Source organism: Bubalus bubalis, chromosome 8 (genome assembly GCF_019923935.1).
Source record: "Bubalus bubalis isolate 160015118507 breed Murrah chromosome 8, NDDB_SH_1, whole genome shotgun sequence".
NCBI lineage: Eukaryota > Metazoa > Chordata > Mammalia > Artiodactyla > Bovidae > Bubalus > Bubalus bubalis.
In genome coordinates, this window is record NC_059164.1 from 87,384,153 (window position 1) to 87,399,755 (window position 15,603).

Consider the following 15,603-nt stretch of genomic DNA (forward strand, 5'->3'; position numbering starts at 1 on the left):
TTACTTTCTCCTCCTCCTCCTTTATATTCTTTACTTGAGGGATACACCACCCAAGAGCTAATACTTCCCTGGAAGCCACATTTTACCAGCCAGACTAAGCTGCTGTTATTGTTAAGTGATGGCCCATATTCTCCACTCTATGGATGGAAACTTTCTCAAAACTTATGAACAACGAGGAGAAGGAGATGTCAGTTGTACCACCCAAGCAGAATTCTCTGTGTAACCCACCTTCTTGCTGCTCCCCTTCTGCTGTGCTACCAGCAGTGTAGTAATAACTTCTAAATGCCATGCCATCAACACTACGTCTTTAATATTAATCCATAATGAAAGACAACAATAACTTTTCTGAAGCTGAATATAAAGTTAACACTAAGAAATATGGAAATACATAAGAGCAACAAGATATGTGGAATGAGCACTATAGAATAAACTAGAAAAATACGGGGTCAAGTTCCCATCCCACCTGTTGCTAGCTATGTAGAACGAATTCCAAAATGGCACACAAAAGAATTACAATTATACTCAAAAATTTCTCCCTAAACATTTAAAGAATCTATTTTATTTGGGAAAAACAGATTAACGATTACTTTACAATTTATTGATTTTCCTTTATTTAAGGAAAGTAAATACTGCAGCATAGAGGAGAAGCTTCACACAAAATTAAAAGATTCATGTGGCTCAGCCACAGAATAGGATAAGGGAGTGGAAAAGTAATATCAAGTATAAAATAAATCGACAAGCAAAAAACAAAAATCAAGGCAAAAAAAAAATAGTCTGTCTTCCCTAGGTAATACCTGTTGCTAAAGAATCTTTCGTTGATATTCTCAGAGATTCCTTCACAGCCTTTACTTTTTCCATAAATGTCAGAGACGCTTGTGAATATGGTCTGGCTGACTGCACTGCACTCCCAGATTTCGCTAGAGAGCCTCCACCATCTTCAGCTTGTTTAGCTGTCATAACGTCATCCGTGAGTTGCCCGACATCGTTCAGTTCCAGGCTTGAAACGCTCTGGTCACTCAGGTCAACGAGTTTTCCACGGCCTCCGCTAGATGGATCTAGTTCAGATCCATAGTCTTCAGTTCGATCTGACTCCGGAACCTCTTCCAAGGGAACTGGAATATTGATAGACCCCAGAGCATCCTCTCTTTCTTCTGATGAGTCAACAGCATTCTGAGAATCAGCTTCTTCCTCCTGGTCAGACATTGTCCTGAATTGAAAAAATAAATAAATATATTCACTACACACAAAACTTCTACACCAAATATAAAATTAATTGCTGGTATACAGTAATGCTTATAATATACTATAATGTGGCTCATTATATATTTAAATATTCTCTTAGTAATGGCATTAGGTAAAAAACATTGGTGAATTTTTAATTAAAACACCACAGAAAGTAAACATGTATACCAAAAAGAGAACCTCAAAACAATAAATTTGAGAGAAATCTTCTGTGAAGAAAATAATTTTAAAACATTCTAAAATATACTGTCATCTCTTATTCAATGACCAATCAATTCTTGTGAAAAATTTTTTCAATAACTTTTTCTAAAATATTTATTTATATATTTGGCAGCACTGGGTCTTAGTTGTGGCATGTGGGATCTTTTAGCTGTGGCATTCGAACTCTTAGTTGTAGCATGCAGGATCTAGGTCCCTGACCAGGCATCAGACCCAGGCCCTGTGCACTGGGGGCATAGAGTCTCCGCCACTGGATCACCAGGGAGGTCTCTATAACCTTTTTTTTTTTAACACAAAACTAACATAGGACTTATGCTTCTGCCTTACAATTGAATAGAAGCATCAAGAAACCTGTTATCTCCATATCAACTATATGCTGGAAAGTATACACTGGGCTTCCCTGGTAGCTCATATGGTAAGGAATCTGCTTGCAATGCGGGAGACCTGGGTTCGATCCCTGGGTTGGGAAGACCCCTGGAGAAGGGAATGGTAACCCACTCCAGTATTCCTGCCTAGAGAATTCCATGGACAGACCATGGGGTCGCAAAGAATTGGACACAACCGAGCGACTAACACACACACACACACTCTATACAGCTTTGTTCTCACAAACTCTAGCAGAGGTATCCAGTGACCTCTGCCCACAAAACACACATCAACAAACAAATGTGGGTTGATCTTGGAGCTCACTAAGGCCTTAGCCACAGCCACCAAGGGCTTTGGCTTGGGGGTCAGTGTGACAGTATACAGAAGGTTGGGCCAGGGTGGGCCAGAGCCTCCCAGAGCCAGGCTTCAGAGGCAGGAGCTGAGCACTGAGGCCCCAGGGTGGCCAGGAGCCTGCCTATAGACGCTGCCAGGAAGAGGGGATGGGAAGGTGGACTTGAGGCTGATTGCTCTGGCAGCAGCACAGGGAAGATTACAACTTGAAACGGTAGTGAGATGGGAAAGCTGTGTTTGGAACTTCTACTTTAAACATAGATCCTTATGCAGATAAAATTTTTTAAAAAAGAAAAATTAAAAAAACAAAAGAATACCTAGAATAAAAATGTATACTTGTTGAATTTAATGAATACAGCATTAAAGCTGAAGAGAGAATCAGTAAACTGGAAGATAAATGAAAAGATTTTATGTAGAATGTTGCAAAGAGATATGATATGAAAAATATGAGAGATTAAGGGCCATGAAAAAAAGAAAGAAACAAAGTCTAGCATATATTTTTAAGCATTTATTAATATCTTGCTTTGAGCTAAGAATAGCTTTGTACTGTTAAAATAAAAAACAAAAAAGAGTGTAAAACAGAGACTGCCTGTGCCCTGTGAAGCCCTTTTCAGAAAAAGTCTGCCAGCCTCTGATCTGGCATATGGAAAACTGGAGTCCTAGAAGAAAACAAAGAAAGAAAATATTTTAAAAGCTAATGGCTGAAAAAATTTTAAAACTAATTAAAAATATGAATCTTCAGGTCCAGGAAGCACAATATAAAAATATACCTAACAAGATAAATAGAAATAATTCATATCTATAAATTATAGCAATGTTATATAACATTGCCATAATTATGTATATAGTTATGTGTTATAACTAAATTACAGAATAACAAAGATAAGATCTGAAAAACAAACAGTGATAAAGGACATAGCATCTTTTTTTCGACTCATATTAATCTGGTGGCATTAATGAAAAGGAAAGAAAAATGAAATCATTACAAATTTCTCATCAGAAAAATAGAAGTCAAGGCAATAATGGACTAATTAAAGAAGGCAACTATCAACCCAGAATTGTACACCCAGCAAAACTACCTTTAAAGGAGAAAAACAGAAACATTTACAAGCAAGTTATCACCAAGATATCTGCTCTAAAGGAACTTTTAAAGGATATGCTTGAGGAGGAGTCAAATGGGCCAAGTGTAAGTCTAAAGTGCAAGAAGGAAAGGCAAACAAATAAATCATAAACCTAAAAATAAACCCGGGCTTCCCTGGTGGCTCAGAGGTTAAAGCGTCTGCCCCCAATCCGGGAGACCCGGGTTCGATCCCCAGGTCGGGAAGATCCTCTGGAGAAGGAAATGGTAATCCACTCCAGTATTCTTGCCCGGAAATTCCCATGGACGAAGGACCCTGGTAGGCTACAGTCCACGGGTCGCAAAGAGTTGGACACGACTCAGCGACTTCACCACTACTATGGGTGAAAGAGAACTCGCTCAGTCGTGTCTGACTCTGCGACCCGTGGACTGTAGCCTACCAGGCTCCTCCGTCCATGGGATTTTCCAGGCAAGAGTACTGGAGTGGATTACCATTTCCTTCTCCAGAGGATCTTCCAGACCCAGGAATTGAACCCATGTCTCCGGCATTGCGGGCAGACGCTTTATCATCTGAGCCACCAGGGAAGTCCAAGTAAATCCTGTCAATACAAAATAAAAATAGCAGAAAATTAAAATATGAGACAATAATAACAGTTAACTGGGAAGGGAAAGATGAGAATAAACTATTATCAATTCCTTATACTGTTTACAAAATTGAGATATGCTAGTCTTAATCCTAGATACTGTTAAATTAAATATGCATAGTTAAATTTCAAGAACCAATAAAAGAACTGAAATAAAGTTTTAAAATTCCAGAAAATTAAGGAGAAAACAAATGAAATGAGACAAAGTTGAACAAGTTTTTAAGAAGTTCAAGAAAACTCTTCAGGCTGTCACCCACCCACACACACAAAATCTTCCTTTGGATTTTTTTTTTTCTCCTATAACAAAGTTTAGTTCCCTGATTAGAAAAAAGGCAGCATAAAGAAGGCTTAACTCCTAGCAACGTAATTATCTGCCTTTTTTGGAGAATCTGAGGTAATGCTTTCTATCTGGTGGGTCATTCTCCCTACAAAAAATGGCCAAGATGGCATCTTCTAAATGGCAATAGTAACAAATCAATAACTTCTGCTATTCAAAAAAGACAACTAGAAGAATCAAGTCAAACCATACACTCAGATGTAATTTTTTGCAAAACTCATATTTCATAAAAGACTCATATCCAGAATATATGGGGGCATCCCTCATGGCTCGGATGGTGAAGAATCCACCTGCAGTGCAGGAGACACGCACTGGGTCAGGAAGATCCCCTGGGGAAGGGAATGGCTACCCACTCTAGCATTCTTGCCTGGGAAATCCCATGGACAGAGGAGATACAGTCCATGGAGTCACAAAGAGTCGGACATGACTAAGCAACTAACCACAGCATGACCCAGAACAAATACAGAATTCTCAAAACTCAATAGTAAGGAAAAAAAAAAAAAAAAACAGTGAAAAAACATGAGTAAAAGATTTAAACAGATCCGTCACAAAAGAATATACACAAAAACACAAAGAAGCAGGGCCAGGACAAGACTGAGACAAATGAGGCATCTGCTCTGCCCCATATGTATTTTTGTGCCTGAGAATAAATGCCACCTAAAATTTTCAATCTAATTGCCTCAGTTTCCTCACTCTAATCCTGACCCCAAGGACAATCACATGAAAAGATGCTCCATATCATTAGTCAGTGGAGAAATGAAACTTCAAAACACAATGAGATTCCAAATTATTCCAAAAATAATTTCAGCCCAACAATAACCAGTGAGTATAAATATGAGTGGAAAACTCTTGTATCTTGATAGTGAAAATGAAAATGGATATAGCATATGAGGTAACTGTCAGCTTTCTTGTAAAATTAAACACATATTAATCATATGACCCAGCAATTCTGTATCTTTTACTCAAGTGGAATGAAAAACTACAATCACTCAAAACCTCCACAAGCGTGTGTGCTCAGTCGTGTCCGACTCTTTGCGACCCCATGGACTGTAGCCCGCCAGGCTCCTCTGTCCATGGGATTCTCCAGGCAAAAATACTGGAGTGCGTTGCCATGCCCTCCTCCAGAGGATCTTCTCCACCCCGGGATCAGCTGAACTCTGATCTCCAGCAGCTCCTGCATTGAGGCCGATTCTTTACCCCTGAGGCACCAAGGAAGCGCCAACACAAAAGTTATTAAAGGTTTTATTTTTAATTACCAAAGACAGGAAACAACACAAACATTCCTTAGCTGAGGAATGAATAAACATACTATGATGCATTCATAAAATGGAATACCCCATCAATAAAAAGGAATAAACCACTGATACAACAACATGGGTGACTCTCCAATGAATTATGCTAAATGAAGAAGCCAGTTCTAATGGCTACTTACTGTATGGTTCCCTTAGGTGGAAAAAACAAAGCTCTTGGTTCGAAAGCTCTAGAATTCTCTGGGTAAAGTAGAAAGTGAGCCCGGTACACAGCAGGTAAGGATAACTGAAGAAAGAGGCAGACCACTTCAGACTATTAAGTGGCAAGGAAACTTATATAGAGGATTGACTTGGACAGCCTAAAGAGAGTAAATCTCAACATCCATCGCCAAAATTCTAAGAGTTTATGAGACCTTAACTGGGTTCAGCCATAGTATACACTTTCGTTGGTCTCAATAACACATCCCTCATTGAGGAGCAATGGGGGAAGGTACATTCCAAGGACTGGAGGGGGAAAGAGTCTCCAACTGCCCACTTGGGTAGTGAGTAAACCCGCAGTCATGTCCTTTCAATGACTTCCAACAAAAGCACATTCCACTATATACAATGTTACAGACACAACTACATATTTGTATATGCTCAGAATACTCTGGAAGGTGAACTGGAGGGCAGGGAGTTGGGGAACATATGTGGAAGGCAGATTTTCACTGTTCATTCTCTTCACTGTTTAAACTTTTAATCATTCTCTTTACTCTTTGAACTTTCTCTTTACTGTATTATTATGTATTCAAGCGTAAATGTTATCATCTTTTAAAAACTGTTTAAAAAGAATAAATACTCTGACTGCATACAAAAACGTTCCCCTTTCACCTACAATGTATATTTCGTTGCTATAGCTAAGCTTAAGTAGTAAGACAAGGATCCAGCTTTCAGTTCAGTTCAGTCGCTCAGTAGTGTCCAACTCTTTGCGACCCCATGAATTGCAACATGCCAGGCCTCCCTGTTCATCACCAACTCCCAGAGTTCACCCAAACCCACGTCCATCTAGTTGGTGATGCCATCCAGCCATCTTATCCTCCATCGTCCCCTCTTCCTCCTGCCCCCAATCCCTCCCAGCATCAGAGTCTTTTCCAATGAGTCAACTCTTCGCATGAGGTGGCCAAAGTACTGGAGTTTCAGCCATAGCATCATTCCTTCCAAAGAACACCCAGGACTGATCTCCTTTAGAATGGACAGGTTGGATCTCCTTGCAGTCCAAGGGACTCTCAAGAGTTTTCTCCAACACCACAGTTCAAAAGCATCAATTCTTCCGCGCTCAGCTTTCTTCACAGTCCAACTCTCACATCCATACATGACTACTGGAAAATAGCCTTGACTAGATGGACCTTTGTTGGCGAAGTAATGTCTCTGCTTTTGAATATGCTATCTAGGTTGGTCATAACCTTCTACCAAATAGCTTTGTTGCGTTTTTAAATTTTTTAAGAAGTGCAGCAAAGACCTTAGGTGGAGAGAAGTGAAAGAGGAGAGTCTGGAAGCGCTGCTGCTGCTGCTAAGTCGCTTCAGCCTTGTCCGACTCTGTGCGACCCCATAGACGACAGCCCACCAGGCTCCCCCGTCCCTGGGATTCTCCAGGCAAGAGTACTGGAGTGGGTTGCCATTTCCTTCTCCAATGCATGAAAGTGAAGTTGCTCAGTCGTATCCGACTCTTAGCGAACCCATGGACTGCAACCTACCAGGCTCCTCCGTCCATTGGATTTTCCAGGCAAGAGTACTGGAGTGGGGTGCCATTGCCTTCTCCGTCTGGAAGCGCTCTACTTACTAAAAACTGTAAATGGCCACAAAGATGGCTAAACGGTTTCTAATACGAAACCTGGGTTTTACACACGTCTTGCTTCTCTATTACTAACCATGATAAGCACTTGGGGTTGGAGGTGAGGTAACCTCCTAGATTGATGCTGCTACTTCCATTCCCAAATTATAGATCCGGAGCCAGAAAAGGAACCAAGTGATGGGATGCTTTGCACAGTTTTTTAGGCAAAGGTGGAACATTCCGGACTGGCCAGTCCCCATGGACCAGTCTGCTTCACCCTTCACAGAGCCCTCAGAGTCCGGCGCCTTAGCCACCCGCTCAGAGTTGGTCTAGGGATCGGGCCAGTAGAGAGCAGCCAGAACCTATCCTCCTACCTGACCAACAAACGCAGTTACTCGAGTGGAAGCGGTTCCCCCGGCTCCTAGAAAGCAGAGTCCACACCTGCCGAATTCTGTTACCGGCCGTTTCCTAGCAACGGTCCTGGTACCACCCCCCTCCCACTAGGACACAGTTCCCGCGAGAAGAGGCGGTGCCCGCGCTGGAAGGGTGGGGGTTTGGGAGAAGACCGAGAGGAGGGGTGGAGCCAGGGAGAGAAGGGGCGGAGAGAGGGACTGAGGCCGAGGGAGGGGCGGGGTGAGGGAGCGAAGGGGTTTGTTACCTGCTCATACTTTCAGGCATTGGAGAAGGAAATGGCAACCCACTCCAGTGTTCTTGCCTGGAGAATCCCAGGGACGGAGGAGCCTGGTGGGCTGCCATCTATGGAGACACACAGAGTCGGACACGACTGAAGTGACAGCAGCAGCAGCATTACCTAGATACTAAACTGGTTCTGACAGTAACCACTCTCTAAGATGTCTTTTTATACTTGTGATATGACACGATTCTCCAAAATAAATACTGACATCAATCTGCCCTTTATGAAAAATCAAGGTTAGAGGAAATATAACTATGAAATGAAGTGAAGACCTAGGCAGGTACAACAGCAGGTGCCTACTTGCTTTTGTTAAACTTGGAACTTGGCTCTTGCTTCCCTGGCAGCCAAAGACAAAAGGGAGATAGGCGCTATTAAATAATTCCTCTTTTAAGTCTGAAGAAGCAAAGCTATTGTTAATCACTGGATTATAAAAGAATTATTTTCTATCACTATAAATTCCTTTGATTGAATTTATAGGTTCTTAAAGAAGCACATATCATTGAGGGAAAGGATCAATTTTATTTCTAATGTAAATTTAGCAAAAAATACCTCATGTGCTTCATAATAGCTAGCATTTATTGTGTTATTTGTTGCTAAGTACTTCACCTATACTTCTAATTTAATTTTTACAAAGATTTTATTAAGGAAGAACTGCAATCAGCTTCCTTTTTCTAAGAAGGAAACTAAGGCCCAGAGATGTTTGCTGGAGGAGCCAGAAATAAACCCAAGCAGTCTGACAGCACAACCTCCATTTTAAACCACTATTCTATGCTGCCTTTGACCTAACACTCTTTGACATTTAAAAAGGATGTAAGATTACATATGACCCAGATAATCACAATGGTGTGATCACTCACCTAGAGCCAGATATCCTGGTTTGTGAAGTCAAGTGGGCCTTAGGAAGCATCACTATGAACAAAACTAGTGGAGGTGATGGAATTCCATTGAGCTATTTCAAATCCTAAATGATGATGCTGTGAAAGTGCTGCCTCAATATACCAGCAAATTTGGAAAACTCAGCAGTGGCCACAGGACTAAAAAAGGTCAGTTTTAGTTCCAATCCCAAAGAAAGGCAATGCCAAAGAATGCTCAAACTACTGCACAATTGCACTCATCTCACACGCTAGTAAAGTAATGCTTAAAATTCTCCAAGCCAGGCTTCAGCAATAGGTGAACTGTGAACTTTCAGACATGCAAGTTGGTTTTAGAAAAGGCAGAGGAACCAGAAATCAAATTGCCAACATCCACTGGATCATTGAAAAAGCAAGAGAGTTCCAGAAAAACATCTATTTCTGATTTATTGACTATGCTAAAGCCTTTGACTGTGTGGATCACAATAAACTGTGGAAAATTCTGAAAGAGATGGGAATACCAGACCACCTGACCTGCCTCTTGAGAAACCTGTATAACTGGACATGGAACAACAGACTGGTTCCAAATAGGAAAAGGAATACGTCAAGGCTGAATATTGTCACCCTGCTTATTTAACTTATATGCAGAGTACATCATGAGAAACACTGGGCTGGATGAAACACAAGCTGGAATTAAGATTGCCGGGAGAAATATCAATAAGCTCAGATATGCAGATGACACCACCCTTATGGCAGAAAGTGAAGAACTAAAGAGCCTCTTGATGAAAGTGACAGAGGAGAGTGAAAAAGTTGGCTTAAAACTCAACATTCATAAAAGTAAGATCATGGCATCTGGTCCCATCACTTCATGGCAAATAGATGGGGAAACAGTAGCTGACTTTATTTTTGAGGGCTCCAAAATCACTGCAGATGGTGATTGCAGCCATGAAATTAAAAGATGCTTACTCCTTGGAAGGAAAGTTATGACCAATCTAGACAGCATATTAAAAAGCAGAGACATTACTTTGTCAACAAAGGTCCGTCTAATCAAGGCTATGGTTTTTCCAGTGATCATGTATGGATGTGAGAGCTGGACTCTAAAGAAAGCTGAGCACCGAAGAATTGATGCTTTTGAACTGTGGTGTTGGAGAAGACTCTTGAGAGTCCCTTGGACTACAAGCAGATCCAACTAGTCCATCCTAAAGGAGATCAGTTCTGGGTGTTCATTGGTAGGGCTGATGTTGAAGTTTAAACTCCAATACTTGGGCCACCTGATGTGAAGAGCTGACTCATCTGAAAAGACCCGGATGCTGGGAAAGATTGGGGGCAAGAGGAGAAGGGGATGACAGAGGATGAGATGGTTGGATGGCATCACTGACTCAATGGACATGGGTTTGAAAGGACTCCAAGAGTTGGTGATGGACAGAGGGGCCTGGCGAGCTGCGGTTCATGGGGTCACAAAGAGTCGGACACGATTGAGCAACTGAACTGAACTGATGGAGGCAATCTTATACAACTCAGTTTTACAATATAAGCCTAACTTAATTGGTAGGCTTCCCAGGTAGTCTACATAGGTTGCAAAGCACATCAAAATCACACACATACACATACATATATTTGTGTGTGTGTGTATATGTATGTGTGTGTGTGTGTGTGTGTGTGTGTGTGTGTGTGTATATATATATATAATGAGCTTCCCTGGTGGCTCAGATGGTAAAGCGTCTGCCTGCAGTGCAGGAGACCCAGGTTCGATCCTTGGGTTGGGATGATCCCCTGGAGAAGGAAATAGCAACCCACTCCAGTACTCTTGCCTAGAAAATTCCATGGACTGAGGAGCCTGGTAAGCTACAGTCCATGGGATCGCAAAGAGTCAGACAGGACTGAGCGACTTCACTTACACTTTCATGTATATATATACACACATAGATACACAAGTATATGATTGTTTGGTTATACAAAATAAATGTAAATGCAAGCTGAAAATAACCAATCAGAAAAAAGACCCTCAGTTCTGGAGATGGAAAGGTAATTCAAAATACCATTTTCCATTTTACTTTTCACAATAAATCTATGCAGTTTTCTCAGGATTTATTGCCCAAAATAACTTACCACTGTTTCTAGTGAAATAGGAATCTGCTTTTATCTCAGCCTTTATTTATTCAATAAACATTTCTTTTAGTTTTACAAAGATGCCATCTAGTGGCTTTATGAAATCAAGCATTTCAAAATATTCCCATTGTTATGTCAGGCTAAAATACATTTTGATGTAAATGATTGAATTAGAGAAAAAAAGCATTAGAAGAATTTAGGCCAAGGACCTGAAAATTATCCTTTGGAAATAATCATTATGAACTGAATTTGGATCATAATACCTTCATGAGCTTAAGAGGCTAGAAATACATAGTCCCTTTTCTGAAAACTTAAGGGACAAATGTGTTTGAAATCTGGTTCTTTCAGATTTTTGGTGTGCTCAGTTGTGTCTGATTCTTTGGGGCCCTATGGACTGCAGCCCGCCAGGCTCCTCTGCCAATGGAATTTTCCAGGCAAGAATACTGGAGTGGGGATCCATTTCCTATTCTATTTTGAATGGTAATATGAATATATACTGGGCTTCCCTGGTGGCTCAGATGGAAAAGAATCTGCCTGCCATGCAGGATACCCAGATTCGATCCCTGGGTCGGGAAGATCCTCTGGAGAAGGGAATGGCAACACACTCCAGTATTCTTGACTGAAATATTCCATGGACAGAGGAGCCTGGTGGCAGGCTACAGTCCACAGGGTAGCAAAGAATCAGACACAACTGAGTGACTAAAACACACACGGATATATACTGTATATTCTGTAAAACGTTCAACAGGTCTGGGGAAATACTCCCGAATCAAATATATTAATACTTCTGTGGCAAAATATATTCATAATCACATTAAAGTGGCATAAAGACCATAAACAGCCTCCTATCAATGCAATCAGGTTGTACTTGCAAATGAGTTGTGAAAAAACTTTCCATTTAAAAAAATTTTTGGAGTTTATAATTTAGACAGGGAATTTACCCTAAGAAAATGAATTAAGCCTCCTTTTCTTATTGAAGAAGTTAAATGAAATGTTCTATCATAAAATAGTAATGTTTATCTTTAAAAATGGCTAAAATGTTCACTTGAAAAAGAAACCAACATATTTGAAGATTATGAGAAATCCCTAAGATACTTTTCAGCTAGTTGTGTATAGAAGGAAGCTAATCCACTATACATTTCATGTAAGCACACAACAAAAATTGAGCAGCTAATGTAAGCTGAAAGACCATTTAGAAAATTCATTAGTAGTGCATAGCAAGCTAAACTTGAGCTTTATAATATGTTCCAAATTTTTTTAATTTTTTTCTATCTCACGTTTCTATATGTGCTTTGCATGTTCCTGTCCCTCTGTCTCTGTGTTTATAAAAAGCATGTGTTGAAATGTCCTTATTTTCAGCCTGGTCCCTTGTGTGACTCTCGAGCACTGCCATTCCATGTCATGTTATTTTAAGTCTTAGACCAGTCAGAAGAACCTAGAAGACTAGAGGAAAATGTCTTCCTCCTTGACAAAGTCAAAGTGGGAATGTAATACAGGAATTGAATTATTGATGGGGACTGGAGAAATTTATTTGTATGTTTTTATTTAGAAGTTATTAGCCACTTCTTATTGGAGAAGGAAATGGCAACCCACTCCAGTGTTCTTGCCTGGAGAATCCCAGGCATCGGGGAGCCTGGTGGGCGGCCGTCTATGGGGTCACACAGAGTTGGACACGACTGAAGCGACTCAGCAGCAGCAGCCACTTCTTAGTGAAGGAAATCATGAGAAAAATAGTGAATTGGAATAGGCTTTCCTTAAATCCTAATTGTCTTAATACAATGTTTGTTTTCTTATGGGGTGGCAGTGCTCAAGAGACACACAAGGGATTCAGGCTGAAAATAATGACATTTCAACACATGCTTTTATAAACACAGAGGCAGGGGAACGGGAACATGGCTGGCTTAAAACATTCAAAAAACAAAGATCATGGAATCCAGTCCTATCACTTCACAGCAAATAGATCGGGAAGCAATGGAAGCAGTGTCAAACTTTATTTTCTTGGGCTCCAAAATAACTGCAGATGGTGACTGCAGCCATGAAATTAAAAGATGCTTGCTACTTGGAAGAAAAGCTATGACAAACCTAGACAGCATATTAAAAAGCAGAGACATTACTTTGCCAACAAAGGTCTGTCTAGTCAAAGCTATGGTTTTTCCAGTAGTTATGTATGGATGTGAGAGTTGGACTATAAAGAAAGCTGAGTGCCAAAGAATTGATGTTTTTGAACTGTGGCATTGGAGAATAATCTTGAGAGTCCCTTGGACAGCAAGATCAAACCAGTCAATCCTAAAGGAAATCAGTCCTGAATATCCATTGGAAGGACTGATGCTGAAACTGAAACTCCAATACTTTGGCCACCTGATGCAAAGAACTGACTCACTGGAAAAGACCCTGATGCTGGGAAAGACTGAAGGCAGGAGGAGAAAGGGACAACAGAAGATGAGATGGTTGGATGGCATCACTGACTCAATGGACATGAGTCTGAGCAGGCTCCAGGAGTTGGTGAGGGACAGGGAAGCCTGGCCTGCTGCAGTCCATGGGCTTGCAGAGTCAGACACAACTGAGCTACTAAATTGACTAAAGACACAAAAGAAAACTCAGATACATTTTAATAATATGTATTCATGGAAATGACCCAGAAACACCTAAGTAACTCAACCAAAATGGCTAAAAACCTGACATTGCATACCATCTTCACCTAAAGACAAAAGAGAATACAGCAGGTGTGGGTTGGGAATTCATGGGGAAGACAGCATTTCACAAGTATATAGAAAAATGTTTGGTAAATGTTTGTTAGGCCATGCAGAGTAGGACACTGGAATTTTAACAGACTTTGCTAGGTTCCTCCCTGTCTGCACACCTAGTTTGTATTATAGTTATGTATGGTGATAGCTTCCTTCAAAATTTCTTCCTGAGTCTTTAGGCCTTGTTTTCAGCTCAAAATAATCGGCATACCAAAGAGACTTAGTGGGGTAGCATGTTTTACTCCTCTACAATTTGTGACTTCTATTTAAAATAAACCTCTTGATCCTCCTCTAAACCAACTCTTACCTTCTCATTTACTTTTGTCTCATAAAATTACTGTAATTGTATTTTAGGCTGTAATCCCACTGAGTACTGAGCTTCAAAGGAAATTCTGCCCTCAAATGCAAAATACTCATGGTATGTTCAATGATTTGCTGTTCTACCCTAGACCCCAGAACATGCTTGCACCGGTGGTTTCTTTAACTTCTATTTGTTGATATAACCATAGAAGCTGGAAGAAAAAGAAAAGGCTGATATTAGCCTACATGTGGGAATTTTCTTCTATGGAGCACTGTTGATATTCTCCCTTAGAAGAATAAAAAAAAAAAAAAAGTGAGACTAGCAACTACCTTCCAGTGATTGAGGTCTGATATATTAATAGATAACTGGGGAATTGGCAAGGGTTTAAGATCTAATGTCCTCTTTCTGCAGTTAAAGAACATTAAGTCCTGCAAGACCTAAAGATTTTGGCCTCTTGAGAATAATGAAAATGATCTTCAATTTATGGAAGAGTACCTTGTGAAACAGGACACAGACTCTCCGGAATACCACCTTGCTTGTCAGAAGGCATTAGAGGAGCTGGTCCTGTGGGAAGGCTCATTTGAAAAGCCTGCTGAAGCACCAGGTAAAGGACCTTAACATCTGAAGGCAACCCAACAAGTCTTGCCCTTGTAGTATAGGTCCCCAAATCTGCTACAGGAAGAATCTGGTGACAAGACCAAGGTGGATCTGAAGGAGCAGCCTGGAGCAAGTGAGAGGCAGGCCCACAGCTGGGTTGACCACAGAGAAGACGGTCAACTTCTTGTTGACCCACTTGTACCCCACTTTGCAAATGTGGACCAGGAAGCCCTCAGGGAAGCCAGCTCAGACATGGAGGCCAACAGGTTGCTCACTCCTGGCCCCATCAGCAGCACAGAATAATGTTAGTTGCCTTCGATGGTGAAATAAATAAAAAATAAAAATACTACCTTTGAAGGTAAGAACTACCAAATTTAAGTATTTACAAATGAGAGGCAGCTATTAACAAAAACAAAAGGTGAGGACAAATGAAAAGTCATTTTATTTTTAACCTTAAACTTACCAAACTGCTTCTTTCTTTGAACAGCAGTTATCTTCTGTTTGATATCCAACTGCACTTACACTGAAAAGTAGTGAAAACTACTTAACGATTCCACTTTGAAGTTATAAGCATACAACTAAGATGTTTTGAATATAAGCTTATCTGTATGTCATTTCCTTGGAGAAGGAAATGGCAACCCACTCCAGTGTTTTTGCCTGAAGAATCCCAGGGACGGGGGAGCCTGGTGGGCTGCCGTCTATGGGGTCGCACAGAGTCGGACACGACTGAAGCAACTTAGCAGTAGCAGTAGCAGTATGTCAGATAAACTTTAGGAACTCTTAGTGTCTCTTCTTTTACAGAAATTCTCTATCCTGATATATTTTGGTTATCAAGAAAACTAAAGACTAAGGGTCAGAAAACTAATTTCCTTAAATGAGACAAAAGGAAAAGTTTTTCCAACTACTACTATAAATAAAAATCTTTCTTTCAAATACCAAATCAATTTTCCCAAGTGTACGATGAATTCTAATTTGATGGTTTCTTCCTTACTACTTCACTTTAAACAGTG

General features: G+C 40.5%; 1 protein-coding gene across 2 annotated transcripts in view; it reads right to left on the bottom strand.

The window, feature by feature from the left end:
* Positions 1 to 7,943, bottom strand: part of IQUB (IQ motif and ubiquitin domain containing) — a 75,887-nt gene extending 67,944 nt beyond the window's left edge. Inside the window, exons 1-2 of one of the 2 annotated variants that reach the window (XM_044946834.2) lie at positions 7,672 to 7,943; positions 795 to 1,207 (exon numbers count right to left, since the gene is read on the bottom strand). In XM_044946834.2, the coding sequence (XP_044802769.2) occupies positions 795 to 1,203 (409 nt within the window). In that variant the 5' untranslated portion in view covers positions 1,204 to 1,207; positions 7,672 to 7,943. The remainder of the gene's footprint in view (positions 1 to 794; positions 1,208 to 7,671) is intronic. The other variant, XM_025291448.3, reaches the window with a different exon arrangement.
* Between the last annotated feature and the right edge of the window lie 7,660 nt (positions 7,944 to 15,603).